Source organism: Stegostoma tigrinum, chromosome 41 (assembly GCF_030684315.1).
Source record: "Stegostoma tigrinum isolate sSteTig4 chromosome 41, sSteTig4.hap1, whole genome shotgun sequence".
NCBI classification, from domain to species: Eukaryota; Metazoa; Chordata; class Chondrichthyes; order Orectolobiformes; family Stegostomatidae; genus Stegostoma; species Stegostoma tigrinum.
In genome coordinates this window covers 10,658,959-10,685,499 of record NC_081394.1, presented here as the reverse complement: position 1 = coordinate 10,685,499, position 26,541 = coordinate 10,658,959, and the positions used below count along the sequence as shown (strand labels likewise).

General features: G+C 41.8%; 1 protein-coding gene across 2 annotated transcripts in view; it reads left to right on the top strand.

The window, feature by feature from the left end:
• The window catches only part of LOC125448508 (carcinoembryonic antigen-related cell adhesion molecule 5-like), a 65,225-nt gene that overhangs the window by 18,886 nt on the left and 19,798 nt on the right, over nucleotides 1-26,541 (top strand). For both annotated transcript variants that reach the window (XM_048523850.2, XM_048523851.2), the window contains exons 6-11: nucleotides 1,312-1,578; nucleotides 4,480-4,755; nucleotides 6,986-7,249; nucleotides 14,058-14,333; nucleotides 14,430-14,687; nucleotides 18,846-18,966. In XM_048523850.2, coding sequence (XP_048379807.1) covers nucleotides 1,312-1,578; nucleotides 4,480-4,755; nucleotides 6,986-7,249; nucleotides 14,058-14,333; nucleotides 14,430-14,687; nucleotides 18,846-18,966 — 1,462 coding nt within the window. The remainder of the gene's footprint in view (nucleotides 1-1,311; nucleotides 1,579-4,479; nucleotides 4,756-6,985; nucleotides 7,250-14,057; nucleotides 14,334-14,429; nucleotides 14,688-18,845; nucleotides 18,967-26,541) is intronic.

Genomic DNA, 26,541 nt, shown 5'->3' with positions numbered 1-26,541 from the left:
GAGACAGGTGTCCAATAAGTTGTCTTTCACATTGATCGTCAGGTGAAAGGTTAATCAATTTTGTCTGTGATAAAGTGGTGAGGCCTTGTGGTGTTATTGCCAGATTATTAATTCAAAAGCCAGGGTAACGTTTTGCAGAATCGGTATCAAATCCCACCATGGCAGGTGCTGGAATCGGAATAAAAATCTGTAATTACAAATCAAATGATGACACTGGAACCATTGAGTAGTGAAACTCCGTTGATTTTTTAAATGAAAGGAAACTGTCGTCCTGAACTGGGTGGGCCTACATTTGACTCCAGATGGGATGGTGATGAAATGCTGGCCTAGTCACATCCTGCAAATGAATAAAAACTAAAATCAGATATTTAGATCAGAAGATTCATTGAGTAGCATGCGTACTAGCAGCTTGTTCATGGCAGTTGTGAGTTGGCAGCAAGCACGTGGGGAGGGGAAAATCAGATCTCCTCTGTGGACCCCTTGGCCCATTAGAAGTTAATATTGCATAGACTTGGAGCTATTGTTCACCTGTGACACAATGTGTTCAGGGGAACGGCCACAACATTTCAATCCATATACGTGCGTTTTAAACTTACCTGTACCTTTTAATGAGGTGCAATGAATCACCAGGATAGAGGAGCCCAAAACTAGAGGGTGTAGATTTAAGACGAAAGGGCAAAGATTTGAAAGGAGCATTTTTTCACACAGTGGGCGGTGCGGGTACAGATTGAGTTCCCAGAGGAGGTGGTGGAGGCTGGTACACTTACACTTACTTTAAAAGGCATCTGGATGGGTACATGAATCAACAGGGTTTAGAGGGATATGGGCCAAATGCTCTAAAACGGGACTACATTAATTTTGGCTATCTGGTGGGGACAGGCGTATTGGGCCAAAGCATCTGTTTCCATGCTGGACATCTCTACGACTCTGAATAAGGGAGTAATGTTAGCCATTTTGCAAAGTTGAACAGGACTTGAAATGAGATTTTCAGTTTGAATCCAAACGATTTAAAGAGATAGAAAATTTGAGTGAAACTAAAATGAGTCAAGAGACAGTGAGGACTTTTCAAGCACATTGTCGCTCCGCGATATTTGCAAAAGCAAATTGAAACCCGGCCCACATTTACTGAATGTGATTTGTTTCCATACCTTTCCTTTCACCTCATTATGGATATATATTGCAATAGTGTATAGAATTAGTTGTGATAGAGGCTTCACTAGGACTTAGAGCTGTGGGTGCTGGGTTGCATGTCTGTCTTACACTCTCCAGTGCCTACATGGTATATTACAACCGACTGTGCGTTTATTTTAGATGGACCCGAAATCGTTAATATGTCCATCGACCCACCACTTTCCTTCCACACCCTGGGGTCAAGCATAAACCTTTCTTGTTCTGCCGATTCAAATCCTGCTTCTGAGTTTCGGTGGTACCTTAACGGTAATCCTCTTCAGCATTATGAAGAGCAGCTAATCATTGATGGTATATCCTTGAACGACACTGGTAACTACACTTGTGAGGCTTTAAACAACGCAACACAACAAAATAACATGAGATCTACAGACGTGATGGTCTTGGTAGGTACGTAATGGGTCTAGAGAAAGGAGAAGTGTTTATTTTATTGCCCAATTTTGTTGGAGTAGATTAACTGATTTTGTTGATTGTTATATTGCACTACTTTGATTTAAATATTTTCGACCATAGAAGGCTGCAAAGCTGACAACAGTATTTAATAAAAAGTACACAAAAACTGTGCATGCAAATATTATTGTTCTGTTTAAATGTGTTATATTTCAGAACCTTAATTTGCGGTATTATGCAGATCGAAGGAATTTTCAGCAGGCAAAGGTTATACTAATGTACATAGAAATTGTAACCATTTTTTAATTAAACAAAATGTTAAGAAGATCTGTACTGTAGGATGTGTGAAAAAAACTTGGCTGATCGATTAATGCTAACACCAACTGTTGTTAAATATGATCACCAGAAAAGTCATCAGTCTTTTGTTGTTGAAACAAAATCATGGGTCCGTTTATGTTTAAAATGGAAATGAAATAGTAACATTTTCCTTTTGGTTTTGGCTTATTGTTTTGCTTCAACATTATTCTCGCAAACACCCTTATTGCAAATATTTTCATCTTCATATGTCTTAGTATGCTGGTATTGAGCATGTACTGTTACTTCATTCATAATCTTAACTCATATATGAACTCTGAGGTGAATGATTTACAATCTTGCAAGCTCCTTTCACTATGTTTTCCTGTTAGGTTCCTACGTTATTAGTTGCTTAACTGCTTTCGGGTGGAAGTGCTTGCGGCAACTATGCTGATTTGCACAATCTTTTCAGCATCCGCGCTGTCAAGCGTTGTTAGGATCTTATATATCTGAAAAAGGCCCAATTCTCATTCTTATAAACTTCAATAGATACAGGCCCAGCCTGTCCAATTTCTACTATAAATTAACGCCCCACTTGCAAACCCATTCCAGGTAACACCGGTTAAGAGATAAGAATCCCATTATCTATCATGGCAGCAGCTGTGGTTCTGTGCTGAGGTGAATGGTCGCAGAGTGAAACACTGACTCAGCCAATAGACTCAATGCTGCCCTCATGGAAATCACCGTACTCAATTTTGTGGGACCATGCAATGGCATTATTTTTGTTTTTCTGAATGAAAGTGCTGAGCGTCCACCCATTGTACTGGGCAACATTTCCTCAGCAGAAGAAAACCACACCTTAAAACAATTAATCTAATTGCAACTTGTGGGACCAGGCACAAATTGGGTGGCATGTCTCCCTCTGCAATGAGAGTGAGCACTATTTCAAAAACCGACAGATTTGAAACGTCTTCTGAAAACCATCAAGGTCCTTTATGAGATGCAAACATTTTCAGTTTCCATGAAAGGGGTGACTTTAATTGTGAAATGATGGTGTGTCCCAGGAATGAAAGAGACGAGTGAGCTGAGAAATGAGACAACCTTCAAGTCCACCTGGTTTTCCTTCTTTGTGGTAGTATTGAAAGTTGGTAGGCAGCTAAAGTTCACATTCAGGCAGCAAGCTGCCCTAGTGAGTGACACAGAAAAGTGTCAGGCTGGATTACAGGCTCTATGCTGTTACAGAGTGAGCTGAGCAGGGGGCTGAGGTTGGTAGTACCACCAAGGCCCAAGACAATAGAACCAACATTTGCTGGACAGCTTCAATAGTCAATTCACCAAGACCATAACATTGCCCCTTGGGGCCTTGCTTGACTTGCACTACGATTTAACAGTCTGTTTGAAGCGTAAACAGTTTAATTTCCTTTTGTCCTTTAATAGCAATCACAATTTTCCAATACACTTCCTTTCATAGGCTTCCCAATAATTTATGAATTAGAACATTGTCACCAGTTATCAAGTAGACTCACTGTACAAATACACTGGCTACATGAGCAGGACAGAGACTGGGAATCCTGCAGACTCCCAAAACCTGTCAACCATCTACAAGGCACAAGTCAGGAATGTGATGGAATACTGCCTACTTGCCTGGATGGGTGCATCTCTAAAAACACTCAAGAAGCTTGGCACACCCAGGACAAAGCAGCCCATTTGATTGACACCACAGGCATCCATTCTCTCTACCAGTGATGCTCAGTAGCAGCAGTGTGTACCATCTATAAGTTGCACTGCAGAAATTCACCACTTGGACAGCACCTTCCAAACCCACAACCATTTGCATGTAGAAGGACAATGACAGCAGATATGTGGGAACACCACCCCCTGCAAGTTCCCCTCCAACCCAGTCACTATACTGACTTGTAAATATATCACAATTCTTTCCATGTCATTATGCCAAACTCTTGGAATTCCCTCCCCTAATGGTGTTCTACTACAACACAGAGACTGCAGAAGTTCAAGAAGTTGGCTCACTGCCACTTTCTCAAGGGGCAACTAGTGATGGCCAATATTTGCCGGCTCCAGCTAGCGATGCCGACATCTCACGAGTCAATAAAAATCTAAGTCCGATCCCCCCTTGATACAATGTGAAAAATCTCACCCCGTATTGCTTCTGTTCAAATAGCAAGCTTGTATTCCATCTCTGCATGACCTGTCACTTTACAAGGCACGGCCTTAAATAGCTGGCCAATTTCCATTGCTTTCCATTTCATCTTCTTTATTTCCATTTACACATTTTGCAGCTAATTGGCATTATCAACTAAGGAATTCTAACAATTGGACATATTCCTGAACTGCAGATTAAAATGAAATGTTACTAAATAAACCTCCTTATTTTGAGATTGTGCCAAATAGTAGAGTACCAATTTGACACTGTCAGAATCTCGGCTTGCCACATCTAGAATTTGCACAGTTTAAACCGAAAGTATTGCAAGGGATTATTTTTCCTTTGGACCCACAGGTTTTAAAAAGATTCAACAAATTTTGAATATGGCCCTAAATCCACCGCCTTACTTTTTCGAGTGCATTAACTACTCTCCTGTGTTTTGACAGAACCTGTGTCCAAGCCTAACGTTACTGCTAATGCTACAAACCTAATAGAATTCAATGACACCGTGGCTCTGACTTGCATCGCATCAGGCACAGCAGTTTCATATCAGTGGCTTGAGGAAAATAGCCCTATTACTCCCAGTGACAGGATTGCCCTAAGTGATGATAATAGCAGCCTAACTATATCTGGAGTGTTACGGTCCGATGGAGGATTTACCTGCTATGCATTCAACGCCATTAACGGGATGACAAGTGACCCATACCATCTAAACGTTAGCTGTAAGTGTCCCAACATAATATTACTTTTTTCATTTTATCACCATTCCTGCTGAATCTGTGATAGGGGAAGCAGGGGAAAAGACTTCATCTCTTGCTTATTATGTTTTGCTCATTAAAACAAGTGTGCAAATAACTGACCACTCTCAAAATAGCAAAGATAATTGGCTTTCCATTTATTTGTATTTTCAAAGAAGTGCCCCTGAAATATTTTGACCTTTTGGAAACAGGATTGGTTATAAAAATGTTACTCTTTAGCAGTGGTGGTGTAGATCAGCGTGTGTTGCCTACGCACCTACTAATTAACAAAAACATCTTTTCCATATTATCAATTTTTACTCTGCTGGTTTTAATACTAAGCTCTTTCAGAACAGCTACATGTTGGCATTTCCAGATAGAATTAGAGCTTTGTGTTCGCAATGAAGTTGAATTTTAAATGCGATCCCTGCCTAGCCAAAAACAAAAATTCGGATTGATTTGGGAGTCAAAATTCATAATTGAGCAAATCGAATGATTTTATCGAAATGTTACCTCACAAGAATTCAGTTTACTGCACTGATACTGCAGGGGGTGCCCAGTGGGTTTTTTGTGGATCAGACACATTAAGAAACAGCTGCAAGACATCCCAATTCCAGCTCACAACAGGAAATAGATTTCTTGCCATCCCTGACCCGCCCCCCACCCAATGATTAAAATCAATTGCTGTCACTGAAAGCTGGGTATTTTGACAATTTTGTAAAATTCCAAAACTCGTACTAAACCTTTGCTAACTGGGTTGAGAGCAAACAGTTTCTTCAAAGCACTTAGGTGCCACCAGAGACCAGTACATTGCCAAGTGTATAGAGAGATTGTTTGTACTGATTCCATGCATAATCATTGTATCCCTGTCTTTGCTGAAGGAATGCCACCATGATCACAGTAACTTATTTGCCAAAAATTATCTTTCAAACATTTTAAACCATTTACATAATGCCAGTTGATTGCAGTGCAGTCATTTAGCATGACATAACTGACATTGTGCCTCAACCCATGCAGTCTGGCAAAAAGCATCGGAAACTCTCTACTACATACTCATGAACTGACATTGTACCCTCCCATTGAGCCCTGCCATTACAAACAGAGGAAATGGGCATTAATCCTACCATTACATGCTGGCATCGAACCATAGTGGGTAAACTGGCATGAACCCTGCTGTTATACACTGAGGACCCTGGCATTGACTGCACCATTACACACTGGCATTAATCCCACGAATACGCACAGGGTAAACTGCCATTTAACCCTTCCATTATACATTGGCAAAATCGGCATCAAACCCTGCCATTACACACAGGGTAAACGAGCACGGAACCTTCCCAATAAACATTGGATAAACAGGCATTGAACAATGATTCCGATATTGGCTCCCATACTAAGATAAAGTCAGCCTCACTTCTAGATGCCCGGTGGTGAGTGTTCCCAGACATCAGATGAGTGGTGAAGTTGAGATAGCGGGACAATCATGGTGACCTAATATTACACACTGGGGAAACTGGAACTGAGCTCTGCTATTGGGTAAAATTTCATTGAACTCACTATTATATACGAGGGCAACTAACATTGAGCCAGGCCTTTTATATATAGTGGAAATTGGTGATGAGGTAACCTATCCCGCTCTGAGGAAATTGACATGAAGCCAACTAATTGGATACTGGGGTAAATGATATGGCATGCCACCATTGTACAGTGTGGAAATTGACATTAAGGTACGCTGGGGAAACTGACATTGCATCCTACCATTCCACACTGGAAAATCTGATATTAAGCTAACCCTTTACACACTGGGGCGACTGATATTGAGGCATTCTCATTACTCACTAGATAAACTAACATTAGACCTTGCCGCCTCACACTGGGAAGACTGGTCTTGAGCCTGCCCATTACACACTGCAGAAACTGACATTAAGTAATCCCATTGCGCACTGGGGAATGTGACTTTTATCCACAACACCACATACAGTAGAAATCTCACTTCCATACCCACAATCGAACAGTTTGGATAACAACCCAACTCTTGCCTTCAGTTGACATTGCAGTTGGGTGTGTAGAAAATTGATGGTGTGTAGAAGAAACATGGCTGTGTATTTTCTGTAATGGTGATGGTGGTGATGATCTCCTTCTAACATTGGATAGTCCACGACTGCCTTTTGTTTCAGCATAACTTTACGACAATACGTTTGTGCATTTATTTTAGATGGACCGGATCTCCCCAAAATATCCATTAAACCTGATTTATCCACTTACCCCACTGGAAGAAAGGTTACTTTTTCATGTTCTGTGGACGCAAACCCATCTGCAGAATTGGAATGGTTGCACAATGATACTCCTCTTCAACAGAAAGGGCGTGACCTAATTATTGTTAGCATTTCGTTGAAAGACAGTGGAAATTATACCTGTCAGGCTTTTAACAATTTAACAAAAAGATGCAATGCCTCAGCTATGCAAATAGTCGTACTAGGTAAGTATCACATTTCTCCATTTTATTTCCTTGGCTTGTGGTCCACTTGTGGATTGGTGAAGGGGTCTTTTGTTCAATGCTGGGAAGAAATCGAATGGGAATAAGTTATTTGATAACAAAATAGAGCTGCTTTTTCCTCCTTAGTTTTGCTGATAAAATGACAGATAACATTGGACCAAGAAATAATTTTTCAGTACTTACCTCAATGTTATCATACATTGTAAAGAAAATATAGACAGTCCATTATTTACTCAATTGCAACGACAATTAACACTGAAATTAGTTGGTAAACTATCTTTAGCTATACATGAACTCATTTGGATGACAATAGAATTTGCCAGTTTAAGTTTTCAACTTGTTTCAAGTAAATGAATTGGTGACTGTCAAATAGCTTGCCAGAAAATTTGTATATGCGTTAGTGACAAGAATTCCAGAAAGCAGTTAAGCAACCAACTCTGAAGTGATCACTTCTGAAATTCCTATCTATGATATTTAATTGTAATATTTTTAATAACTTCAATTTGAGGGAGAAGGTAATTAATGCTGTTTTAACTTGCTGTTGTGGGAATGTTACTTGCATATTGAAGAAATTATTATAAATTACTTGCATGTTCTAATATTAAAACAGCCCTGAACTTATTGGTTCCAAAAAAAAGAAATATTCTCTGTGCGGATGCTTTAAATATCACATTGTTTTAACCCCTTGAAATTCTTCCCACCTTCTGGTATGCCTTTCCAAAGGAAGGCTTCAAATTGAAATGGAGCCGAGTCAATAGAACTAAAGAAAGGTGAGTGAGATTTTTCATCTCATAATGTCAGTGTTTGCTTAAGAGTCCAGCTGCCCATTCTAATACTTATAGCCATAGCCTTGCAGGTTCCTACATTTCAGGAGGGGATCCAGATTCCCTTTCAAAGGGGTGAGGGTCTCCAAATCTACCACCAAACTGGGTAACGGACTACAGACACCCACTCGTACTCTGGTTGCAGAACTGGTTTGTCCTTCTGACCCCTCTAACGTTTTCACAGATCCCCTACAATCTGTGCCTGCTGGTAACTGATCTCTCCACTAAGTGAGAAAGAGAGATAACAAGAACTGCAGGTGCTGGAGTCAGAGTTGATACAGTGTGGAGCTGGAGGAGCACAGCAGGTCAGGCCGAATCAGAAGAGCAGGAAAGTCAATGCTTCTGGTTTACACTCTTCAACAGAGTCCTGATGAAGGGTGTAATGTGAAATGTTGACTTTACTGCTCCTCTGATGCTGCCTGATGTGCTGTGTCCCTCCAGCTCCACACTGTGTTTTCTCTGTCAAGAGAAACAGGTCTTCCCTGACCCACTCTATCTAAGCCCTTTATTATGTGGTACACTTTGATAAAGTCATCTCTCAGCCCTCTGTTTGAGAATGAACAACCCTGGCCTGTCCAATTTTTCCCCACAGTGGTGGTGACCTGGATTTGACTTGATGCTTGGGCAACTGTCTGTGTGGAGTTTGCATGTTTTCCCTGTAGTTTGTGTGGGTTTTCTCCCACAGTTCAAAGATGTGTGGGTTAGGTAGATTGACTATGCTAAAATGCCCCATAGTGTCCAGGCATGTGTAGGCTAGTTGGATTAAATCACAGTTATAGGGTTGGGGGAGGGAGGTTCTGGGTGGGATGCTCTTCAACTGTTGTTGTGGACTTGATGGGCCAAATGGCCTGCTTCCACACTGTAGGGATTCTATCTCACCCAGCTATCAGCACACTTGTCCTAGCTGCTGATCCGAATAAGCAATCCCTAGACAGCTTCCACCACTTCTTGATGTTTTCATTTATTCACTCGAGGGATGTGGGGTGCACTGGCTGGCCAGCAATTATTGCCCAATTCTAGCTGCCCCTCGAGATGGTGGTGGTGAGCTGCTTTCTTAAATTGCTGCAGATCATGTGCTATAGGTAGACTCACATTACTCAGTGACACTGAAGGAACGGTGATATGTTCCCAAGTCACGCTAGTAAGTGGCTTGGAATGGAATTTGTAGGTGGTGGTGCTCCCATGTATCTGCTGCCCTTGTCAATCCAGATGGAAGCGGATTTGGAAGGTGCTGTCGAAGGAACTTCGGTGAATTTCTTCGGTGCATCTTGTAAATGGTAGACGCTGCTGCTACTGAGACTGACTGGCAGAGGGAATGGATGTTTGTGGCTTTGTCCAGAATGGCGCCAAGTTCCCTGAGTTTTGTTGGAGTTGTGCTAATCCAGACAAGTGGGGATTATTCTTTCACCGTGCCTTGGTGATGATAGAAAAATGCTGTGGGATCAGGAGCTGAGTTATTGACCACATTATTCTGAATTCTTGATCCTTCCCAAATGCATCATGAATTCTCACATCCTTGGACCAATAACATCATGTGAAGTTTCGTTAAATACTGCTCACAAGCCAAAGGGTACAGTGCATTCTGCTTTTTCACAGCTGACTTCATGAGTAAATCCCCCATAACGTTAAGAAGTTTAGTTAAGCGTTGTAAATGTCTTCTGAACTCATATTGTATGTTGTCTGTTGGTCCACAAACCTATCTACATTTTGTGCTGATGAGGGAATAGCTAAGTAACTGTGAGCAGGTGCTGTCAGTCACCAAGTTCACCACAGACTTAAAATTTATAACACACACAGAAAGCACAGGAGATGCGTTGGGAAAGCGGTGGCCTAGTAGTATTATTGGTTATCATATGAGGTTAATCCAGAGACGCAGGTAACTTTCTGCGGTTTAAATCCCACCACTGCAGATGGTGGAATTTGAATTCAATAAATATGCTGGAACTAAGAAACTGATGGTGACTGTGGATCTGTTGTCAATTGTTGGGGATTTAGGGAAGGAAACTGCCATCCTTACCTGGTCTGGCCTACATGTGACTCCAGACACACAGCAATGTGGTTGACTCTTAACTGCCCTTTGGGCAATTAGGGGTGGGTAATAAATGCTGCCTAGCAAGAAATGCCCTCATCCCATGAATGAATTGGGTAAAAAAAATCTCAGCAGTGTCTATGGAGAGAAAAAGAGAGTTAATATTTTAAATCTAAAGTCTGAAGTAAAAGCAGCTTGGAAAGATTGTATTAATGCTGGTGATGACTGGGGCGGGGTGGGGGTTCGGGGGCGTTGGTGGTGGAGGAAGTGAGAAGAATTGACAGAAGTGATGCCGAGAGAGGGAGAGAAATAAAGGAGCGGCAGGAAAAGGGATTACAGGAACATTGGAACAGGAGGACAGCATTCAACCCCTTGACTGTTCAGCCATTCAATGAGGTCCTGGCTGATCTGTGGCGTAACTCCCTATACCTGCCTTTGTTGTATATGCCTTAATTCCATTGCTTAACAAAAATCTAAGTGCTTCAGATTTTAAATTAACACATGATTGCTGACGATAAGCGGACAGAGTGATGAATACAGCGTTGGGTGCTAATGAGACGTGTATATGGTTGAAAACGGTTTGGCTGTAGTAGGAAAAACAAACCATAAAGAACAGAATCTGGATCCGTGGAAAATGTTTTTGCACTGAAATTATTAAACTCAGTGCTGAGTCATAAAGGCTGTAAGGTACCTAGGCGGAAGATGATGTGTTGAGCCAGCTTAAAATGTGCATTGAGTTCCTTCAGGTAAAGCAGAATAAATTTAAAGCTTGACAGTGCTTCAACAAACATCCTCTGAATCGAAGATAATGGGAACTGCAGATGCTGGAGAATTCCAAGATAATAAAATGTGAGGCTGGATGAGCACAGCAGGCCAAGCAGCATCTCAGGAGCACAAAAGCTGACGTTTCGGGCCTAGACCCTTCATCAGAGAGGGGGATGGGGAGAGGGAACTGGAATAAATAGGGAGACAGGGGGAGGCGGACCGAAGATGGAGAGTAAAGAAGATAGGTGGAGAGAGTGTAGGTGGAGAGGTAGGGAGGGGATAGGTTTCCTCCGGGTGCCCGGTTTCCTCCCACAGTCCAAAGATGTGCAGGTTAGGTGGATCGGCCATGCTAAATTGCCCATAGTGTTCAGGGGTGTGTGGGTTATAGGGGAATGGGTCTGGGTGGGATGCTCCAAGGGGCGGTGTGGACTTGTTGGGCCGAAAGGCCTGTTTCCACACTGCAGGTAATCTAATTTAGTTTAGGAAACCTGGTCGGTATGGATGATTTGGGCCAAAGGGCCTGTTTCCATGCTGTATGACTCAATGAGTCTTGGCTATTCATTTGGTTTGGCACAGTTTGAAAATCTTGTTGGAATGAGGAAACTTTTAAAACTCAAGCTACAAGTTCAGGTAGAAAGTTGCCAATCAATCTGTTTCTCCATGAGATGGTGCATAATATATACTCAGTGCCTGTCTTAGTTAAAAATAAATGTATAGGTAGAAATGCTGACTCAAATATTTGATTCTCTGATCCTATTATTAACATTACTGATCTCCATGTGTAACTATCTGCCCTCAAGTTATCATGAGTGGAAATGAAATAAAAATTGAAGCATATGTGCCCAATGACAAAAAATGACTTTGTTGTGAATCATTACTGGAATTTCTGGCTCACGTTATGGTGGTATATGACAAGGAGATGGTGGTGTTATGACTGGACTGTTACTTCAGAACGTAATCTGCTGGGGATCTGCATTCAAATCGTGCAATGGCAGCCTTTGAATTCAATTTGGATGGCAAAGTGTCTCAATGTTTAGCACACCACCTCATACTGCCAGGGACCCCCAGGTTTTATTCCAGCTTTGGGTGACTGTCTCTGTGGAGTTTGCACATTCTCCCTGTGCCTGTGTGGGTTTCCAGGTTAGGTAGATTGGCCAAGCAAAATTGGCCCGGAGAGTTTCCAGGGCTGTGCAGGCCAGGTGGATTAGCTATGGTAAATGTGGGGTTATGGGGATAGTTTGGGGGAAGTGGGTCTGGGCAGGATGCTCTTTGGGAGGCCTGATGCAGACTTGATGGGCCAAATGGCCTGTACCTGTACTGTAGGGATTCCATGGTGTATACCTTTACTTATGCTTGTCACTTGACCTGCTATTCGAGATATTACAAACTCAGGCCTCAAGCAGACAAGAAATTAAACCCCATCCCTGCCCCCAAGCCCTACCCTCTTTCCAACGCACAAGAATCATTAGCTTGTTGCAGCCCAGTTTTGATGAGTCAGTGATCCCATGTACATGGGCATTTCTGGCTTGTGGTGAGATTATTCTACGCCAGTATTACCAGATATCTGGGAGCTGGGATCTGTTGGATTTAATTAAAAGTCCCAACAATTTCTCGGGCAAAAAAAATGTTGTTGCAAATAAATACCAAAGATTAAATTAACTACAATAAAAATGCCTCACGTTTAAAGATTTGTATGTGGAATCCTCACTTTAAGTCACCCCATTTAAAGTTCCTTCACTTTAAAGTTGTTGCTGTCCAATGTTCACTCATTTTTCATTTTTACAGCCCCTTATTTCTCTGTCAGACCAGGATTGAGATATGATTGCGCCTGATTGGGCATTCTTCCAACATTGTGAGTTGCAGCGTTGTGATGTCAGCTAGGCCCTGACATTCCACACGTGTGTATATGTGCTTGTGTGTGTGTGTGTGTGTGTGTGTGTGTGTGTGTGTGTGTGTGTGTGTGTGTGTGTGTGTGTGTGTGTGTGTGTGTGTGTGTGTGTATGTGAGTATTGCAGCCCAAAATCATTTATATAAAATTTGTATCTCCATTCAGGTTCTGAAGTAAATGCAAAAACAAATATATATTTGTTGTCTTCCTTAACGTCTCTGTTTTTCTTTTTAGCTCAAATAGCCGAGGAACTGTTCTGGATTTTGTTATTTTCAAAGAATTCTCTGCTGTACTGTACACTACGGTATTTAACCTGGACAGGCCCAATGGCTGAGTGCCTGTACCATATTGTAAATGTTTTTACCATTGTAAGCAAGAAGCTTTCTTTCTTCACTGAAGTTTTCCTTGTATCTGCTTTGCACGTTATTTCAACATGATACTGCATATGTATAGTACAGAATTTCAAACTTTACATAGGCTTATGCAGGCAAAGGGTTTCCTCAGAAACCTAACTCTGACTTTAGCATTGATTCCAATGAGAAACCATGCTTCACTTAAAGTTGCAATTTTCAGAAATGTGACCCTGACTTTAAGTGTGACAACCATGCACTTCCACCTTGCATTTTTAGTTTTAAGGCTGGCAATGTTAAGTTAAGACGCCTTGTGGAATAATCCACCACTTTTGCCTGATAAGTGTAAACTTTTGAATTGTGATAATGCATACAGCATTCTCCCAACATTGGAAAAACTTGAGATAGCCCTGGGAAGCAATTGCTGGCTGACTGGCTTCCTTCCAGCAATCTTTTGATGCTTATTCGCAATAATTTTGGGGCCAAATGTATTAGCTCTGCTTAGTGTTAAAGTAGTCCTTGACTTGCTTATGCTTAATGGGTGACATCTTTTTATAAGAAACAGAGATGGGGGCTGGAAAATTCAACCTTGGAGGGAGGAAGGGATTGGAGAGAAGGCACCTCTCATCACTATTATGCCACCATCCTTTCAGTTCCACTTATCGGCATATTTGCCTTTGTGCTCTCCAACTCCTCACTAATCTTTCCCAAGTGTCATTTGTGGTCGGTCTGACTTAAAGCATCAATTTTAAATCATCACACATTTTATAGGTAACTACACACCTTGATTTTAAACCAGACACAGTATCGTGGAATATGAAGCACGTCAGAAAAATAGAGAAAGATAATGAGTTTAAATGGAGACCCCAGTGATCACTGAATGGGGAATCGAAAATGATGTAATCCCGTTTCATTTTGCAAATTTTATTTACAGAACCAGTTAATAACGTCACTATATCGTCCAACAATTCAGCACCAGTAGAAAGCCTCCATACCATTTTATTGACTTGTCGTGCCATGGGCTCTGTACAATCAAGGATATGGTATAAGGATAACAAAGTTGTCAAGAACAATGACAGAATGATGACATCTGAGGATAATACCACGCTGACTATAATCAATGTTGACAGAAACGATTCAGGAATATATACATGTTACGTCTTTAGTAGCATTAACAATGATTCCAGAGGTTTCAACCTGATAATTAATTGTAAGTACACAGAGACCTCAAGGTATTAGTTTGTATTTACCATCAGTGATTATTTTAGGTGCAAAGACAACACATTTTCTTGATTCCTTTTTGTAGATGGACCAGATGAAGTCATTATTAGACCCCCAGGGTCAAATCAGCTAGAACCCGGGGCATCGCTTACATTAAGTTGCTCTGCCTCATCAGTCCCGCCAGCTATCTATAAATGGTACAATGGTGATAACCTATTACACATGGGACAAACTTACAACATTGATTCGACAAGTCAAGGTTCTGATGGGAATTACACCTGTCAGGCTCATAACACCATAACAAACAAAAACAGAAGTTCTACTGTCGAGGTAACTATCCAAGGTAAGTAAACATTTCACCAAAATAAACTGACAAAATTATGTCTGTGTGCTTTCCATGCTGTTCTTTCTTTGTTTATTTGTGATACCGAACTAATATTTCTTTCTAACTAACAAAATAATCATATTGCCAACATCTATCCATTCTGACATCACATCAGTAACAGAAAGTTTAAATCTGCAGCAACATTAATGACTCCTCAGAGACTGAGACAGTCCGATCCGAATGCAACAAGACCCGGACAACATTTGGATTTGGGCTGACAAATCACAAGTAAACTTCATGCCACACTAGTGCCATCAACAAGACAGAATCTAATATTCACTCCTTGACGTTCAACAACATTACCATCACTGAATCCCCAATATCAACATTTTGAGGTTTACTATTTACCAGAAACTCAACCGAACTAATCACATGCAGGGGCTCGAAATCCTGCACTGAGTAGCTCACTTTGTGACTCCTCAAAGCCTACCCACCATTGACAAGGCAGAAGTCAGGACTGTGATGAAATACTCCACACTTACCTGAATGAGTGCCACTCCAACAACACTCAAGAAGCTCAATGCCAGACAGGATAAAGAAATCTGCTTGATTGGCATCATATTCACAAATATTTACTCCCTCCAACACTGATGCTGGGTAGCAGCAAGACATGTCATGTCCAAGATGCTTTGCAGAAATTTACCAAAACTCCTTGGACAGCACCTTCCAAATCTGTGACTATAACTATCTGGAAGGACAATGGAGACCGATTCAAGGGAGCACAAACCTCCTGCAGGTTCCCTCCACTCACCATCTCGATTTGGAAATAGAGTCATGGAAGCTGTGTGGAGTTTTCACATTCTCCCGTGTCTGCGTGGGTTTCTTCTGGGTACTCCTGCTTCCTCCCACAGCCCAAAGATATGCAGGTTCAGTGTTGCCAGTTAGTGTTCAGACATGTGATAATGGGAACTGCAGATGCTGGAGAATCCAAGACAACAAAATGTGAGGCTGGATGAACACAGCAGGCCCAGCAGCATCTCAGGAGCACAAAAGCTGATGTTTCGGGCCTAGACCCTTCATCAGAGGGGTGTAGGTTTGGTAGATAAGCCATGGGTTGTGCAGGGTTAATGGGATAGGGTGGGGGCGTGGGTCTAGGTGGGAGGCTGTTTGGAGAGTCAGTGTGGACTTGAGGGGCTGAATGGCCTGATTCCACACAGTAGGGATTCTGTCATTCTATTACATAGATTTGCTTGAGAGAGGGACAAGTCTGGCAGCTTAATGTTCTGAGATTTAAGTGTTTCAGACAAGATAGAAAGGGATATAAAAGGTAGAAGTGTCACACAACATCATCGCTGTATTGAGGGAGGGCACCTTGAGAGAGGTCATTCAGCAAGACCATAAGGTAGAGCTCAGGAGCTGGAAAGGTGCAATCACTTTGAGGGGATTGTACCACAGGCCTCCCAAGAGCCTCTGAGGTGGTCAAAAAAGTGATGGTGAACAGGCAAGTGGACAGAAAATGGAGAAATGTGAAAACAACAGGATTGTTATAGTGGGTGATATTAACTGCTCCTATAGTCACTTGGGCTTCCTTACTGCCAAGGACTTGAATGGGGACAGGGAGGGGTGGTTCTTAGGTGTGCCCAGGGTGGGATTTTTGAAACAACATATAAATAGTCCAATGAGAGAAGGGACCTACAAGATCTTTCACTGGGAATGAGCCCAGACAGTCGATCCAATTTTCAAAGAGGGAGCATTTTGGGAACAGTCTCCATAATTACGCAGGTTTAAGTTACTATCGATAAGGGTAAGAGTAGTTTTAAAGTAAAAGCATGAAATTGCTAAGCTGGGGAAGGGCTAACTACACCAATATTAGGCAGGAGCTGGTGAATGTAAACGGGGAGAGACGGCTGTCTCAAAGTAAATCCACATTTGCCACAAAGGCCAGTTGATTCGAGTTCAGGATCACCATGTTCCAGTAAAAATAAAGGATAAGAATGGCAAGTTTCAGGAACTTTGGATGACGAGAGCAATATATTGACATTCTTTTGGCTTTGCTGAATCAAAATCTTGCAACTCCCTCTCTAATAGTGGGTGTCTGTCTACCAAAAGGACTGTAGTGTTTTAAGAAGGTAATTCAATAACTCACCAGGGAATCTCAGGACAGGTAGTAAATGTCGGCCCATCCAGCAGCATCACGTGAATGAACTTTTAAAAAGTGCAATATCAAATTGGAATTTAAAAATGCAGAAGGTGCTTCCTAGAAATTCTCAAGACAATTGAGAAATTTTACATTCAGATGTAACGTGTGTATTTTCAGCATGCATAATTCTACCTAATTGACAGTTTAGTAGGAAGGTGAACTTTGCAAGTGTCGATGATCTCAAGATTACCATGCACAGTTAGGTAGCGTAACTCATTATCATAACTCAACTGGATACTGATCTGTGACAAGCATTGAGAATGCTGGAAAAGCTCAGCAAGTCTGGCAGCAACTGTGGACAGAGAACTAGCTCTGTTTAAGAGTCACACTAGACTCAAAAAGTGAACTCTGTTTGTTTCTCCAGAGAAGTTACCAGACCTGCTGACTTTCTCCAGCATTTTTCTGTGCTTGCTTCAGATTTCAAGTGCAGTTCTTTCCTTTCATTTGAGCACTGCAATGTGTTGATGCAAAGCTTTTAGTTCATGGTTCTACTTTGCATTCTAGACAGATGGTTTCTTGTCGCTGATAGTAGCTTGTAGCCTGTAATGGCTCCCTGTATCAATGAGTTATTGATGTCCAATTCCAATTAACTCTTTTATTGGCACATTTGTATGTTGGTTTCCATAAGTACACTCCTCCATTGATAACTAATCTGATATTAGTTATTGGACAAAGTGGTTTATAGGCCACCAAATGTCAGTCGTACTGTAAAGCAGTAGTATGGTTGATAAAGCAGGAAATTAGAGATGCAGATAACAAGAAGAAATGCATTCATCGTGTATGACTTCAGGCTAGAGAATAGGAATTCTAATGTGCACCAATTCCTGGAAGATGTTTGGGATGATTTGCTGCAGAAATATGTTGAGAAACCAACCTGGGGTGCAGGCTATTTTAGATCTTATATTATGCAGCGAAAAAGGCTGAATGAATAATCTTGCTGCAGGAGAACCTTTCGGGAATAATGATCATATTATGTCAGATTTTTACCATTTGGTTTGGAAATGTAGCAGTTCAATCTAATATTAATTCTTAAATTTAAACAAGGTCGATTATGATGATTTGAAGAGGAAATAGGCCATAGTGAATTGAAAAAAAAGCATTAAAAGTTTGATGGTAGATAAGAAATTTCTACTGCTTAAAGAATTAATGCTTTAAAAAATCTATGCCTCGAAGGTAAAATATCCAATAGAAAATGAGAGACCTGCGGCTATCAAAGAAAGTTTAATATAGTCTAGTGATTGGAACCAAGTGGATCTAATTGACTAAGAGATCCTTGATTGGGGTTATTAACCTGTGCCAATCAGGTAGTCCTGGCTGATAGGTAGTAGGGGATACAGAGTCTCCTCACTTCAAGACCAAAATATTGAATATTTTCAAGAAGGAGGTATGTTTAATTCTTAAGGCTAAAGGGATCAAAGGATACTTGGAGAAAGTTGGAGCAGGGTTGGAGGATCAGCCATGATCATGTTAAATGATGGAGCAGACTTGATGGGCCAAATGGCCTACTTATTCACCTATTTTCTATGTTTCTAGAATGGTGGGGTAAGCTTGAGAAGCCTTCTCTTGCATTCTTAGTAGAGGCTACTCGATCCTCGCTTCATAATCTGTTGCAATGTGACTGTTGATGTACCAGCCAATGGTCTTATCATAATACAATCAATACCATCTTGTAAAACCATTCTGTAACTGCCAGCATAGGCAATGCATTGCTGTTCTAACAATCGAATCACCTAAGCGGTCGCATCATCGGGGCAATCCTTTGTAACACTGAAGGCATTGTATTATGTTGACGGAGTGCAGCCGCAATTCATAGCTATGTTACTGACGCATGAGCTGAATGCATCATTTAACCAAGAAGGATTCAGTATTTGAACATAACACTGAAAATTAAAAGCAAAATATTTGCAGTATTAAATTCATCCTTACTCTCTGATGTACTACGGTATGCTCATAGTGTTCATTGTTGTCTTTTTCAGAAAAAGGGACGCAAAGCAATAAGCTTTCAGCCGGAGCCATAGTAGGTATTTTGATTGGAGTTCTTGCTGCTGTTCTTGTCACTGGGTTAGCTGTATGGCAAAACAAGAAGAAACACTGCAGGTAAATGCTTGACATGCATATTTAATGAACATCTTTGTTGTTTTTTCTTCACTCGTGAGAAATTGAGATTATGTAGATTAGCTGCACAGGTCAGTCGTTTATTTGACCATAAGATAAAAGTTACGGCCATTAGACCATTCAGCCCATTAAGTCCGCTCCATCATCAATCATGGCTAGTATGTAGCTCAACCCCTGACTAATCAAGAGCCTGTCAATGTTTTTAGTGTCAGAATTTGGGGCGTATGTGTCAGACTTTGCCAGTTTCCCAGAAAGTGGAGAGAGAGAGACATAGGGTTAGGGACGTTCCAGCTGAAGCAGCTTCCCATCTATATCCCACCAGCAGGGGTTCTCTACGTGGTAACTTGACTCGTTAAAATGATGAGGATGGTATGATGGAGATGCAGGCAGGCAGAGAAGGCAGCCCATGTCCCCGCTGCAGAGATTCCCCTCCAGCAATCCCCCCATGAAAGGCTCATTTTGTCGAAAACACCCACCTCTCTGGCCTTCTATAATTTGCAGCGCTACCCCCTAATTCAGCTGCTGACCCCTAGTTCAGGATTTGTATCTCTCAGAGGAGCCCATGTGAAATGTATGGAGACAGGGCTACATTTCCTGCAGAAGTTGGGATCGGCTGAATTCAGGACCATGTTTCCACAATTATCCACTCAGCAACCAAAGCTGACTCATGTTAAGTGTGAGGTGACCCAGATGGACAGGACAAACAAGGCAGAGGTAGCATATGACAAATGGTAGGACGCTGGGAAGCACTAAGGATCAGAGAGACCTTGATGTGCATGTACACTGTTCCCTTTAGGTAACAGGACAGGTAGACAAAGTGGCATGTGAGATACTTGTCTTTACTAACTGAGGCATGGAGCTTAAGAGCAGGGAGGTAATGCTGGAATTGTACAAGATGTTGGTCAGGTCACAGCGAGCGTATTGTGTGCAGTTTTCGAATCCACATTGTAGAAGAGATGGGATAGCACTGGAGAGGATGCAGAGGGAGATTCACCAGGATGTTTCCTGGGCAGGAGAGTTTTGGTTATGAAGTGAGACTGGACATACTGGGCTTGTTTTACTTAGAGCAGGGTGGGGGCATGATTGAGATGTATAAAATGATGACAGATGTAGACAGGAAGGAACACTCTCCCCTTGAAGGAGGGATCAATGACCAGGTGGTTTAGATTTAAGTTGAGAGAAGGACAGTTAGAGGGAATATGAGGAAAAAAAATATTTTCATCTAGAGAGTGCTGGGAATCTGGAAACCACTGACGAGAAGGGTGGGAGAGCCAGAAACCTTCATAACATTGAATAAGTATGTAGATGTGCACTTGTGATGCCAAGGCTATGGGCCAACCTGGAAAGTGGGATTAATACAGTTAGCTGGTAGTTTTTAACTGGTTCACAATTGACAGGCCAAAACATCTTTTTCTGTGCTGTAGATCTCTATGGTTTGTGTTCTGAGCATTGCGTAAGCTTCTGTTAACCTTTGGTCATTTTCAGTTGTTTCTCAGCGATTCACTTCCTCACTCTTTATTATCTTTTCAAACATAATTGCATGGTCTGGGACTTTGTCTCCAGTTGAGCTTTGCTCCCATCAATTTCTGCTGACACTAAAACTATAACAACATTGTTGTGCGTGCATTAAATGCATGCTTTGACTGTGATGTCCAGGAGTCTCACTGCAGGAAGTTTACACAACACCTGTTCAACAGAATCCACAAGGTTTAACTTCACTAACTTTGGGGCTACAAATTTATATCGAGTTTTTGACTCGCTTTCTTTCTTTATTCATTTGTGGGGTTGTGGACATTGCTGAGCCAGCATTGGTTGCCTATCCCCAAACAGTCTTGCACTGAATGTGTTGCTAGACTACTTCAGAGAGCAGTGGAATGTACAAATAAGATGGCGGGTTTCCTTTCCTGAAGATGGGATTTTGAAATAGTTGATGACAGTGCCGTGGTCAAACTTGCAGATTATTTTATGAACAAACTGTTGAATTTGAACCCATGGCTGAAAAGAATTAGTCTGGACTTCATTTATTTTCAGTCCCTAGTTGTTCCCAACATAGCTGTGATGCGCTGCTTTCTTGAACCAGTGCAGTCCATGTTCTGTAGGTGGACTTCTGTAGGGAGTCAATTCCAGGGTTTTGACCAAGTGATACTGAAGGAACGGTGTTATATTTTTTAATCAGGATGGTGAGTAGCTTGGAGGGGAACTTGCAGGGGCGAGGTGTTCCTGTGTATCTGCTGCCCTTCCCCTTCTAGTTGCTGTGAGTTTGAAAGGTGCTGTCTCAGGATCTTTGGTAAATTTCTGCAGCGCATCTTGTCGATGGTACACACTGCTGCTACTGAGCATCAGTGATGGAGGGTGAACAGGCTTGTAGACGTGGTGTCAATTAAGTGGGCTGCTTTATACTGGATGGTGTCAAGCTTCTTGAGTGTTGTTGGGCTGCACCCACCAAGGAAAATGTGGACTATTCCATCATACTCTTCACTTGTGCCTTGTCAATAGCAGACACAGTTCAGGGAATCAGGAGATGAGTTTCTCACTGCAGAATTCCCAGCCTCTAACCTGCTGTTTTTGCCACTGTATTTATATGGTTAGAACAGTTCAATTTCTCGTCAATGGTGAACTCCAGGTTGATAATGATGGATTCAGTAATATTAATACCATTGAATGCCAAGAGGTGATGGCTAGATTCTTTCTTGTTGGAGATGGTCACCTGTGTGCTGTGAATGTCACTTGCCTGTGTCAGTCCAAGCCTGGATATTGTCCAGGTTTTGCTGCATTTAGAGGTGCTTCAATACATAAGGATTATTTGTGAAGGCCAACTGAGAAGTGGCAATCGATTCAAGGTAAGAGAGAAAGCTATATTTTCTGATGTGGATAAGAGAAATCTAGAAAGGGAGAGAACGATGAATGAATGAAAGAGTCAAATGTGTTGCCCAGTGGACCCGAAAGTCTTGGGTTAGCAAACTGTTATGTACCGCTGAGGACCAGGACCGCCTCCAATTCGGAGGGATCTTAACAACAGACCTGGTCACTTCTACTTACTGTTTGTCTTGTGGAGTTGTTCTCATCCTTCTATCGCTGGAAGAGCTCAGCTTACTAAGCTGTTTGGCCTGACTGGCAGGCAAGAGAGAAAGACATCTGGCTGGTAGTTTCCCTTCCATTCCTATAGTAGCTGTGTCCTGAAGAATCCAAGGCCCGGTAACCCCTTGTAACGCGTACTGGGCCCCTTTAGTTAGAACAGGATGGAATCTGCTGCACTCCCCAAATCCTTTGCAAGTCCAGAGATAGGATACGAACTTGCTGCTTGAAATTAGAATTGATTTAATTAATTATTGGCATATACACCTATATGAAGCGAAAATATTTGTTTTGCCTGCAGTAGAGGCAGATTATAATATACGAAGACATAAAGGTTACAGGGAGATTTAACAGAGCAAGGAAGGCTGTAAAGAAGGTTTATAAAAGCAGGGTTAATATTAGCTTTGAAATTTGAGAGGTCCATTCAGAAGTCTAATACCAGTAGGGAAGAAGCTGTTCTTGAATCTGCAGCTGTGTGTGTTTAAGCTTTTGTATCTTCTGCCTTGTGGAAGAGGTTGGAAGAGATTATCCTCAGGATGGGAGGCCTCTGATGACGTTGGCTGCTTTTCTGTGGCAACTAGAAATAAAGATGGGGCCAATGGTTGGGAGGTTGCCTTATGTGCTGAATTGGGCTGTGTTCACAACTTTCTGTAATTTCTTATGCTCCTGGGCAGAGCAATTGTTGTACCAAACATGGTGTATCTGTAGATGTTGGTGAGAATCCTTGTGGACGTGCCAAATTTCCTCAGTCTCCTTAGGAAGAAGAGGCATTGTTGTGCCTTCTTGACTGTCACATCAGTGTGAGTGGACCAGGACAGATGGTTGGCGAGCATCTCTCCCAGGAGCTTGACACACTCGACCATCTCCATTTGATGTAGATTAGGGGTGTGTCCTCCTCAGTACTTCCTGAAGGCAATGATCGTCTCTTTAGTTTTGCCGATATCGAGGAAGAGAATGTTATCTTGTACCGTGTTGCCAAGCATTCTGTCACTTTCCTGTATTCTGTCTCATCATTGTTTGATATCCAGCATGCAACAGCGATGCCATTAGCAAACTTGTAGAAGGAGTTTGGACAAAATTCATTTAGGACTGGAATGGGGAAAAATTTCTTCACCTAGAGAGAGAGATGAGCCTCTGGAATTTTCTGCCATAGAAAGTGGTTGAGACCAAGTCATTGAATGTTTTCCAGATATTGGTCTTAGGACTAATGGATTCAAAGGTTATGGGGGAGAAAGTGCAGGGGACTGAGTTGAATGGTCAGACATGATCATATTGAATGGCAGAGCAGGCTTGAAGGGCTGAATGGCCTTTTCCGGTCCCCAATGTTCCCAATGATTCTAGATTCATACAAGTAGGTGCTTCACAAGATAGCAAATCAAAAGCAACTTTGTTCACACCAAGAAGTCAATTATGCAGACAATAAAAGAAAGTAATTGCATTGTGTGCCATTTTCAATGAGCAATAACTCACTTGTCTAACTCCTTCGTTTTCAACACTTAGAGAATTACACAACAATACAGGGTTTTAGTGAGACCACGCCTGGAATACTGTCAGCAGTTCTGTTCTACTTACCTGAGGAAGGATGTTCAGGTTATAGAGGGAGTAGCCCTAACTCTAAGCCTAACCTTATCACAGGAGAAATTACTCAAGTGAAACCAAGTTTGGCAAGACTGTCCTATTCAGAAAGATTAGTTCAACTGGGCTTATAGTCACGAGAGTTTCTAATGTTTTGGAGTAGATTTATAGCTCAGGTTGTCATTGTTGAAGTTGGTTGCCTCACCAAGCTGGCTTCTTGTATCACAGACCCTGATGGGTAACATCATCGGTGCAGCCCTGATGAAGCGTCGCTGTGTTTTCCCGCCTGGTTTTTAAACTCTGGGGTCTGTTGAGATGGGTTGCCTCACTTCCGGTTTTCCTTCATATTGGAATGTATATGGGGTCAAGTTCAATGTGTTTATTAATAGTATGCTGTGCAGAGTGCCATGCTTCCAGGAATTCTGGTGCCTGTCTCTGTCTAGCCTGTCGCAGTATCTTGGTGTTGTCCCAGTCGAAATGGTGGTTCTCCTTGTCCATGTGGATTGAGATGAGTGAGTATTGGTCGTGTCTTTTTGTAGCCAATTGGTGTTCATGCACTCTTGTTGGGTAAGGGAAACAATGACAACACCATTTGAACAAGAGCTTGACCCCAGTGAAACCATCTCTAAAGACAATATGCTCAAACTACTGGACCTATGCCTGACCACCCACTTTACTTTCAACGGCCAAATATATGAGCAAATCGACGGGACATCCATGGGATCACCTATCTACAGACTCATAGCAGAAGCAGTGATGCAAAGACTAGAAAGGACAGCCGATCCGCAAATCCAACCTAAAATGTGGACACGCTACATGGATAACATCTTTGTCATCACTTAAACGGACCAAATTAGAGGAGACGCACAAACTTATAATCAACACTCTCACCGGAATAAAATTCACCAGAGAGAGGAGAAGAACAAATAGTTCCCATTCCTGGGAGCCCAAGACAAATGGGGAACTGCAAACGAAAGTACATCGAAAAGCCACACACACAGACCAGGTGCTGAACTTCAACTGTAACCATCCCAGCACACACAAACAAGGCTGCGTGCAGACACTATTTAAAAGGGCAACAACACACTACAGCAACACGGAACTTCACTAGAAGAAGAAGAATACTTCTTCCAGGTTTTCAAAGATAATGGATATCCAAAGAATTGGGTCAGATGAACAGCATCAGAAACAGACTACACACCCCGACACAGTCATCACACTACCCTATATCAGAAACATGTTGGAACTCACTACAAGACTTCTATGACCACTGGGATCAGAGTGGTACACAAGCCCACGTCAACCCTATGAAAACTGCTCACCTGGACTAAAGACCCACTCCCCATCATGGACAGAACCAATGTCATCTACAAGATCCCCTGTAGAGACTGCAAAAAACACTACATCGGACAAACAGGAAGGACATTAACAAGAAGAGAACATGAACACCAACTGGCTACAAAAAGACACGACCAATACTCACTCATCTCAATCCACATGGACAAGGAGAACCACCATTTCGACTGGGACAACACCAAGATCCTGGGGCAGGCTAGGCAGAGACAGGCACGAGAATTCCTGGAAGCATGGCACTCCATGAAGCATGCTATTAATAAACACATTGAACTCGACCCTATATACATTCCACTCCGGAGGAAACCCAGAAGTGAGGCAATCCATCTCAATGGACCCCAGAGTTTAAAAACCAGGCGGGAAAACATACCAATGCTCCATCGGAGGCTGCACTGAGGATGTTACCCATCAGGGTAATAAAACGTCTGCAATACAAGAAACCAACCAACCACAACAATCGCAACCACTAGTGTTTAGAATGAGAGGGGATCTGATTGAAATGTACAGAATTCTAACAGGGCTGGACAGACGAGATGCAGAGAGAATGTTGGTTGGGGAGTCTAGAAACAGTTTCAGGATATTGGGTAGAGTGCGGTAAGGAAAAATGTCTTCCCTTAGAAGGCGTTGAACTTATGGAATTCTCTAACACAGAAGACTGTGTCACTGAAGGAAGTCATTTCATTTTAAAGGCATCTGATGGTATGAGCAAAAGTGGGAATGTAATATTGAGATAGAGGATCAGTCATGGTCAAATTGAATGATGGAGCAGGCTGGAAGGGCTGAATAACCTATTCCTGTTTCAAATTTCTCTGTTTAAATATCCATTCGAGTTCTGATGGTCACTAAATTCATCTGTTGAAATCAACTAAAATTACCACTTGTATTTTACTGTGCAGGTCGTCACAATACTGTTCCTTTTTCCTACTATGCTCTCTTAAAGTTGGCATAACTTTTATGCAAAGTGAACCATGCAAAAATATGAAAATCAAATGCTCCATCTCCCTTCACTTCCACATTCTACTGCCTTTTTCTTTCTCGGAAGTACATTTGCATGTTTTCATCTTTTTAATATGGTTTTGTCTCTTCTGTTGCCCATTTACCAATATGTGGTACCTGTCTCTCTCCCTGTGGAATGTTTTGTTTTGGTTCATTTCATGTAAATTTACATTCCGACCTTTACACAAGTATTTGGAATAAAATGGTCCAAAGTATATGGTCAAATGTTTAAAATTTAGACATTAAATTTTAAGAGGCATACCTAGCGGACAAGATATTTAACAAGTTGTTTCTGAACATTCCGTTGCCTTCAGGAAATTATGAGATGTTTTGTGATATTTCAATCTGCACTAAATCTTAAATTGGAATTGCTTGCCTCTATATAATAGCAAACTCAAAAGGTGGTAAAATGAAAGAACTGCGGATACGTGAAATCCGAAACAAACATGGAAATTGCTGGAGAAACTCAGCAGTTCTGGCAGCATCTTCAGAACTGCACTTGGAGTGTTAACTCTGCTTCCTTCTCCACAGTTGCTACCAAACATGCTGAATTTCTCT